General features: G+C 35.4%; 2 protein-coding genes across 3 annotated transcripts; one reads left to right on the top strand and one right to left on the bottom strand.

The window, feature by feature from the left end:
• Positions 1-261: 261 nt before the first annotated feature.
• Positions 262-5011, top strand: LOC110916572 (aromatic aminotransferase ISS1). 2 transcript variants are annotated; one of them, XM_035986005.1, is made up of 9 exons: positions 262-429; positions 598-645; positions 2502-2630; positions 2783-2842; positions 2929-3085; positions 3331-3437; positions 3552-3610; positions 3834-3951; positions 4447-5011. In XM_035986005.1, the coding sequence occupies exons 1-9, from the start codon at positions 367-369 to the stop codon at positions 4894-4896; spliced, it is 1191 nt and encodes a 396-aa protein (XP_035841898.1). In that variant the 5' UTR covers positions 262-366; the 3' UTR covers positions 4897-5011. The 2 variants fall into 2 exon arrangements, with proteins under 2 accessions (XP_035841898.1, XP_022016965.1); XM_022161273.2 differs by having other exon boundaries at positions 265-429; positions 3843-3951; positions 4447-4991.
• Positions 5012-5383: 372 nt separating this feature from the next.
• LOC110916494 (2-oxoglutarate-dependent dioxygenase AOP3) lies at positions 5384-7519 on the bottom strand. The gene is made up of 3 exons (XM_022161215.2): positions 7131-7519; positions 6698-7019; positions 5384-5757 (listed from the first exon to the last, which is right to left on the bottom strand). The coding sequence occupies exons 1-3, from the start codon at positions 7502-7504 to the stop codon at positions 5512-5514; spliced, it is 942 nt and encodes a 313-aa protein (XP_022016907.1). The 5' UTR covers positions 7505-7519; the 3' UTR covers positions 5384-5511.
• Positions 7520-9264: the final 1745 nt, after the last annotated feature.

Here is a 9264-nt window from a genome sequence, read left to right as displayed (position 1 = left end):
CGACATCCTAATCGTACACCGTTAAAAAAAAAAATTTAAAAAATAAAAAATAAATGACTATCATCACTGGAATTGTGGGAGATTCCATCGTCAGTCACTGACACAGTGACACTCTGTTTTCTGCAATCGCAATTTAATTCACTTCAACCTTTTCTTTTCTGCACATTTTTCTTTTCTTAAAAAAGAGAAAACAAAACAAAACCCCCTTTTGTATTCTTCTGCATTATGTCAATTCCTTCAAATACATACAATTCTTCATCTTTTTGGCATTCTCTATCCACCTTTTCGCTTAATAACTTGTAGTAGTAGTTAACTTATCATCATTTAAGCGGATGAAAATTAGGGGTTTCTGAGTAAAAAAAAAATATGGGTTCTAAAGGAATTTTATCAAAGAGGGCTGTGAATACTGAATCACCTGTTATGGTTCAGGTTTATTTTAGTTTTGTAGCACTAATTTTTGTTGTGATCCCAACTGGGTTTTCTTTATTTTGGTGATTTGAGTGTTTTGTTTTAACTTTTTAAGGTTGTTTTGATCTGGGTTTGTTGTGTTTCTTGTTTTATGTGTGAAAGTTTGTGTTTTTATAATTGTGTTTGCAGATTCAAGAATTGCTTAGAGGTGTCAAGGGTGCTATATCCCTAGCTCAGGTTCTTGTTTTTCCCTTTTTTGATGTTGCTTAATTTTTTAAGTATTAAATTATTTGGGTATCGGGTACGAAAAGTAGTGCGCTTGGGGCTTTGCGTCTCGGTCTTAAACCTTGTAGTTTTTGTGCGCTTCTCGCTTTTTAAAGCCTAGCAAAGTTAGTGTTTGAAGATTATTTGGTTCAAATTAAAACTCTTATGTGGCCGGCATTGTTGTTTCCAACAGTTGGAACATTTTAGAAAAATAAAGGATATATGTGACTATTTTACAATGGGTTTTCCACCGTGTTTCTACTGTATTATTTTTACACATATTATTGGTGTTCAGTTTTAAGAAAGCTATAAACCCAATTTATAAAATTTACAAAAAATATAGGCAAATTGGATTTAAATAATCCCAGCTTTATCAATTTGGCTGATAATAATCCCAACTCAGTTATTGGCCGATAGTAATCCGAACTGGTCCACTTTTGGCCGATAATAGTCCGCCGTTAAAAACTGATGTTTTATGGATTTTGATCAAAACGAGGATACGAGTCGATTTATGTAAAACTTACCTCGAAACGATGCTTCATACGGCTTGATTTTTGTTAATTGGAAGTTTAAACACCCGAATTGAAGCACCGTTTTCGTCGTTTGGGGCAGTATTTCGAGGTAAATTTTACATCAGTCAACTCGTATCCTCGCTCTAATCAAAAGCCCTAAAACATCAGTTTGTAATTCGGAGAAAAACTTAACTCCGTTAAGCTATATTTAACGCAGACTATTATTGGCCAAAAGTGGACCAGTTCGGATTATTATCGGCCAATAACTGAGTTGGGATTATTATTGGCCAAGTTAAGCTATATTTAACGCAGACTATTATCGGCCAAAAGTGAACCAGTTCGGATTATCATCGGCCAATAACAGAGTTGGGATTATTATCGGCCAAATTGAGAAAGCTAAGGTTATTTAAATCCAATTTGCCAAAAATATATTAAACCTTTTTAGTCAATGCTATGTTTCTTGAAGAATTGAATAAAAGTTTTAAAATATTAATGTCTTGAAACCTAAAATCCACAAACTTAAATTCAAATTGAAGCTCATTTGCCAGGATTTTTTGTTTTCTTTTTTGAAATATTAATAAAAAGGTAAAATAAAAATGATAAATATGTTTTTTTCTTTTTTGCAATCAGTTTTCTTGAAAATACAGTGTGTTGTCTACTGGCAATTTTCAAGAAGAGTTAACTGCCATTTTCGTCCCTATGGTTTGGTGGAGAATGCCACTTCAGTCCAAAAAAAAAGAATTTGTGCCAGTTTCGTCCTCAACATTTTTGAAACGTGCCACTTCAGTCCAAAAAGATAACGCTCGTTAAAAACGTTGAGGACGGAATTGGCGCAAGGCGTTATCTTTTTGGACTGAAGTCGCACGTTTAAAAAATTTTAAAAAATGTTAAGGACGGAACTGGCACAAACTTTTTTTTTGGACCGAAGTGCCATTTTCCACCAAACCACAGGAACGAAAATCAGTGGCGGATCTTGACCTAAAAATTAGAGCGGGCCCAATGTTTTTTGGAGATAAAATCAGCCTGGGCCGAACCAATACACATTTAAAAAAATTCTCGAAAATCTGAAATTTAACACTATTGGGCGAAAAAACCGTACGGGCCGAGGCCCGGTCCGGCCTCCTCTAAGCTCCTCCCCTGACGAAAATGACAGTTACCTCTTTCAAGAAAAGCATACAATTCAAACACTTGTATTATAATTCAAGCTGATTTCGTTCAAATTAGAACTCCGCGTTGCAAGGATTGTTGTTTCCACAGCTGATATTTTTGTAAAAATATTTATCCGACTATTTGCAATCTGTTTTCTCGAAAACACAGGGTATTGTGTACTGGCAACCACCTAAAGAAGCCTTAGAGAAGGTGCAAGAACTTGTGTGGGAGCCTTCAATTAGTCGTTATGGTGCGGATGAAGGTCTTCCTGAGCTCAGGGAAGCATTGACTAAAAAGGTCAAACTTTAAACTACATGAATTATAGCATAATCCCCTTTATATGAATATAACATCTCAATGGTTTAATATATATATATATATATATATATATATATATATATATATATATATATATATATATATATATATATTAATATATATATCTGCAGTTGCTTGAAGAAAATAAGTTATGCAAATCTTCAGTGATGGTAACTGCAGGGGCAAATCAGGTATTTATGGGCTTATTTGATGTTAGTTAATGTGTAAAAAAGTTGTAGGACATTCTCAACCTTTCTTATACCTTTATTGTTGGTAGGCATTTGTGAACATTGTTCTTGCACTGTGCGATGCTGGGGATTCGGTTGTTATGTTCGCACCATACTACTTCAACTCGTACATGTCGTTACAGATGACAGGTGTTACCAATATTCTTGTGGGTCCTGGCGATCCAACTACGCTTCATCCGGATGCAGGTTAAAGCTTTATAATATTGTTTTTGTAGGTTTCTTAGGAGTTACAATAATAATCTATATTTTTTCTAATTGGCGTTAACAATACACTTTAGGCGAATTTTGATCCATTTCGTTTTTAGCCAACATTTTTTACCCATAAGTACATGAGTCGAAAGTTGCCACCCCGAGTGTATTTCGCTTTTTGTTATGTTGTATATCTGGATTTGTGCATGTCTTTATTTATTCCCAAATTTATGAAACTTTAGATTGGCTAGAAAAAACTTTGCGGGAAACCAAACCTACACCAAAGTTTATTACAATTGTTAATCCCGGGAACCCATCTGGAACTTACATCCCCGAACCCCTTCTGAAGGTGCGCACTCTCTCTCTCTCTCTCTATATATATATATATATATATGTGTGTGTGTGTGTGTGTGCATGCCATGATGTATCTAATGCTATTTAAATCGTTGTTTTGTTTTGCTAGAAAATATCAGATATCTGCGAAAATGCTGGATGTTGGCTTGTTGTAGATAACACATACGAGTAAGTGATTTTATATGTCCAAGAATATATTTGAGGTTAACAATCACACACAAAATAATCGACTTCAAACCATTTAAGCCGTTTCCTTTTTAGTTAAATTTTAAAATTACGCTTTCGACATTTTGCTAATAAAATTTGACCCGTGTTGACCGACCAAGTTCATATATATGTTTGATATTGCCTCCTCTACTTCATTTTATTTTTGTTGGAATTTAATTATTAGAGTGAACAGGTATTTTATGTATGATGGTTTGAAGCACTCTTGCATAGAGGGAAATCACATTCTCAACATTTTTTCCTTCTCTAAAGCTTATGGGATGATGGGTTGGCGAGTCGGATATGTAAGTATCGTCTAGCGTGACATGATAATATCTGCTTATGATCAAAGAGGGTAGGGATAGTGTACATTAATTCAGAAGTGTGAGAAGTGTATTATAAGTTTATAACACTATATATAACACTATATAACACCATATAAACACCGTATAACACACTATGTAACACCATATAACACCATATAACACTATGTAACACTATATAACACTGTATAACAATATATAACACTATACATCTATCATAGACATGCTATCAGACAAAATATAGTGTTATATATTGTTATATAGTATTATATAGTGTTACATAGTGTTATATGGTGTTATATGGTGTTACATAGTGTTATACGGTGTTTATATGGTGTTATATAGTGTTATATGTAGTGTTATAATACACTTCTCACACTTCTTATACTTCTGGATTAATGTACAGGATCCTCTACCTGATCAAAGATATCAGTTTTATAGCATAATACTTAGTTGCTTAGACATGTGCAATCTCAGATAGCATTTCCGTCCGAAGTTAAAGATCTTGCACAACAACTCCTTAAAATCCAAGACAACATACCCATATGTGCTCCGCTAATCTCACAACGACTAGCCCTTCACTCGATGGAAGTGGGTTCACAATGGGTCACGGATCAGGTCAAAGATCTGGTCAAAAACCGCCAACTTCTTGCCAATGCATTATCACCATTAGGGAAGGGTGCGGTCAAAGGCGGAGAAGGGGCCATTTACTTGTGGGCCAAGTTACCAGAGAAGTTTGTTGATGATTTTAAGGTGGTCCGTTGGCTCGCTAACAAGCACGGTGTGGTTCTAATCCCAGGCAGCTCGTGTGGGGGCCCGGGTCACGTTCGGGTATCGTTTGGTGGTCTGATGGAGAATGATTGCCGGCTTGCATCGGAGAGGTTGAAAAGAGGGTTGGAAGAATTGGTCAAAGATGGAATGATTTGACTTTGATCTCTAGTGTTGTTGTTCAATATAATTTAAGAGATACAAAAAAGTTTACAGGTTGAATTTATACAATAAATGGAAAGTTTCTGCTGAAACTGAAGGTCTCTTTATTTTATTTTTTGGTTCGAGTAAAATGCCATATTCGTCCCTGAGGTTTGACCAGTTTTGCCACTTTCGTCCAAAGGTTTGTTTTTCCGCATCTGGGTCCAAAAGGTTTGATATCTACCATTTTCATCCACAGCTCGTTAACTCCATCCATTTTTCTCCGTTAAGTGATGGGTATTTCCGTTAAGTTAACAAAAAAGACGAAAATACCCCTGACTTAACGGAGAAAAATAGATGGAGTTAATGAGCTGGATGAATGGCAAAATTTCAAACCTTTTGGATCTAGATGCGGAAAAACAAACATTTGGAGAAAGTCGCAGAACTGGCCAAACGTTAGAGACGAGAATGACATTTTACTCTTTTGGTTTTTTAGATATGCATCTGTTGACTTTATTATAGCATATATTAAACTTTTGAGGCACACAAATTTTATGCATTCATACATGATTAATACTTCAACAAAGGGAAACAAGAAACAAGCACACATAAATATGAACAAACAATGGTGCTTCAAACTCCACAGTAGGTTCTGATGGCGCACTCCGCTTTAACCCCTTCTTCAGTATAATAGAATTGCATATACTTGTAATTATCAAATGGACGAAACTGTAGCGGGTGGTTTTCGTCAACGAGTTGTTGCGGTACCTCTATGATGTGATCCCTGATAGATGCAAATAGTCCCAGTACGTATCTGTCTTTGTCCGCGGTCATCATCACCCTATGAGTTGGCGATTCAATTCTTCCATTTGTCCATGCCTGATAAAGAAATAAAACTCCATAAGTTGCCGGTTCATAAAAAACCCTGCCGGTCTAAGCAATAGTGGTTCAACCCTTGTGAACTAAACTAGTGAGGGGTCCGGTTCATGGCTTGACTAGCCGGGCAGTGATGTTTTAACAACATTGGTTACTGTAAAGCAATGTTGTAAAACCAGGTCTAGAAGGCCGAGTAATCGCTACAAGGTAGGTTGCCGAGCCAATTTTCTTCAAATCCGCCTAATTACTCGGAATCCGACTTAAAAAATTAAAATAAAACACAATTCCGATGTCTATCATAGGTAAGAATAATGAATATAATTTTTCAAATAGTGAATATCAAATTTTGAAATACTTTACTATTTGAACATCTATTTTCTTTCTTTTTTTTTTTGAAGAGTGACTTTCTATGTACAGGACCTAGTGGTCACCGGGTTATTGTCAGAGACAATCCCCTGTCAGCCCCGCCTCCGGACGCGATGTTCTATCGGGCCCCGGTCGCCACGCAAGCTGACCTTTGCCCGGAAACCATACTGCCCCCACACGAGAACCTCGCTGGGGTAACAGCTGGGTAAAACCGGGTTGCCCTCCGGATCGAACCATGCCTCGGTAGGAAACGATCCATCATTGGGACGTCCCGCACCTTTTGCTACAGCCGTTAGTCGAATCGGCGTCTCCAAGGAGAACACCAACCCAACTGACCAACTGAGCTAGGGTGGGGGATATTGAATATCTATTTTCTAATTTATATTGATATTCAAGTTATTTATTAACAATATTAGTAAACCTATAATATTTGACATATATATATAATTTCCTTATAATATAACATGTCCGAGTACTCTTCACTTATGCCGAATACTCGCAACTCCCCAGTCGACAGACCTCGACAGACCTGGGGCATCTAGCGACTTCTATAACCATGCTATAAAGTAAAAATTACCATGAAAGCATCTCCTGCCATGACTACAAAAGATGAGGATGTATAATCAACTTCAATCCACTCTCCATCTTTAGTCTTTATCTCCAGGCCATTTACTTCATCTTGATGAAGATAAGTCATGAAGCTTTTATCAGTGTGTTCACGAAGTCCCAGCATTTTCTCATCGCCTTGAGCGCGAAGGTATTTTGTGGGTTTAAGAAGATAAGTTGTCGAACCACGGATCGATTCATAGTTTTCCTCTATTCCATAACTCTTTACTATCATTTTCATCACTATCTTGTCTAGTTCTACTACAGCCTTCGAGTACATCACCACACTTTCACTGAAACAAATGAAAACAAACAAATCATAATTTTATGTTGATTATCAATCAAAAAACATGCCCGAGGTCACTTAAAACAGCGATAAAATGATAATATGTATAAAACCGTACGAGAAACTCTGATTTCCAGATGGCCACATGAGTTTTGTGAAACTTTCAGCTCCTTCTTTAGTATTCACATCTTCAATGCCTAAGCTCTCATAAAGAGGAACCATGGGTTGTTGCCCAATGTAACCATTATATGGTGTCTTTGTGATGTTTAAAGCTTTCACTTCAGTAGGAAGATTGAATAATTCTTGCGATGCAAGGAAAGTTGCATCACGAAGTTCGCTAGACACTCCATCATACAAGGCTATGAAACACCCGTATTCTTCAAGTGCACGTGTAACCTCATCGCACTTTGTAACCCAAGAACTTGAATTCAAGTTTAAACTTTTTGAAGATAAATCAATAACTGGAAGCTTGGGTTGTGTTGAGGAACCCATTTTTTCACTAGATCTCTCTCTATAGCAGGATTATTGGAGTGTGTGTGTGTGTATATATCAATCTATCTATGCCTCTCATAGTGGATAACTACAAACAGGAAATGTTAAGACTGCTTGAATTAATTAAATCTCATGCAGGACTAGGTCCCATAGTTCTAATCATTCCTATTTTTTTATGGCTTGATTTGTTGGACGATAGTGTTGTTTAATGTTAATTTAAACAATCATGTCTTGATTTGTTGGACAATAGTGTTGTTTAATGTTAATTTAAACAATCAAATCTTATGATGTGTATGGCAATAGAAGTTCGTATAGTAAAAAACAAATTAAATGATCGAATCTTAATATGGTGGTCCAAACGTTGAATGATCTTGTTCTTTAGTTAAGATAATAAGCATAGAGTTGTCTATACATGTTTGGTCTTACTTTTAGTAATTATCTAGTGGGGTTCCCCGTGCTCCGCAACGCGCTTTTGGTCTGTATCGGTTTGGCTCGTTACAGTACCAACACTCGGTATAACAACCAAAAGAATATGTCTAAGAGGATATCGATACATGTTTTGCATTAACTGAAAAATATAAAATGGTATATTCAAATTTTTATAAACCGGTATATTATAAAAATCCTATCTTAAAATTATAAGCGAAAAATAAAATATGCTAAAAAATAATTATAATAGTAAAGCAATAAAAATGTAAAATAAAATTGTGCTACCAGTCATGGAGCAATAGCATAGAAAGAAACCTTTGATTTTAGTTATAAGTAATAGAGTTAATTACACGATTGGTCCATATGCTTTGCAGATATTGCATATTTGCTTCTCATGGTTTTAATAATTAAACAATTGATCATAATGGTTATAAACTTATTAATTAGGCGTTCCCTATGGTTGAATTGCATAAGATTGATGATCCTTAATAGCTAACGCCGTTAAACTTTCCAGTTAAGTTATGTAAAATGAACAACTACCCTCACTGAAATCTGAAATGACCAAACTACCATTTGAATTAAAACAATCCAATTTATTAAACAAAACAAATTGCCAATACCTTTTTTCTCACACCTCTACCTCTTCTCTATCATACATGCCACTACCAACGCCAACCATCAGCCACCACCACCGCACCCCATCGCTATCGCCGACAACAGTAAAACCCTAGGCGCAGTTGTCAAACCAAAACCTAAACCACTTTTATAAGACATCAATTTTAATAATCTAAATGAATTTATGAGATGATCATTTTTATAGAACAATTAGGATTTCCCCACTGTGCGTTGCGGCAGGGAATCCGTGTACGAACCAAACAATTATGCTTGTTTTTTAAGCAATTATATATATACACATATATATTAAAAACCAACTTGTTCTAGTTAACAATGACCTGTTTAAAACATCTGATTTTAGATAATATATAAAAAAATGCAAATAGTGCAGGAAACTATTTTAGTTAATGTTGTTAATAATAATTATTTCTATATTTATTTGAAAACTTATATTTTTTCATTATATAACAATTACTAGTCTAAGTACCCGTGTGTTACACGGGTGGACCAACAATAATTAATATTATTCAACACCATCTAAATAAACATCTTAATTAAATAAACGTTGAACTACAAACATCTTTATCAACATTACACATAATTGAAAACAAACAAAGAAGACAAAGTTCACAATTTGTTAAACACTTCCTTATAAACAATATTTGATGTTTTATCGGTAGGTTTTGAAAAAATGGTTATATGACCTCCGAAATAAC

The sequence above is a fragment of the Helianthus annuus genome, chromosome 16, assembly GCF_002127325.2.
Source record: "Helianthus annuus cultivar XRQ/B chromosome 16, HanXRQr2.0-SUNRISE, whole genome shotgun sequence".
Lineage (NCBI taxonomy): Eukaryota > Viridiplantae > Streptophyta > Magnoliopsida > Asterales > Asteraceae > Helianthus > Helianthus annuus.
Note: the sequence above shows the minus strand (reverse complement) of the source record. Positions and strands in the feature narration are given on the sequence as shown.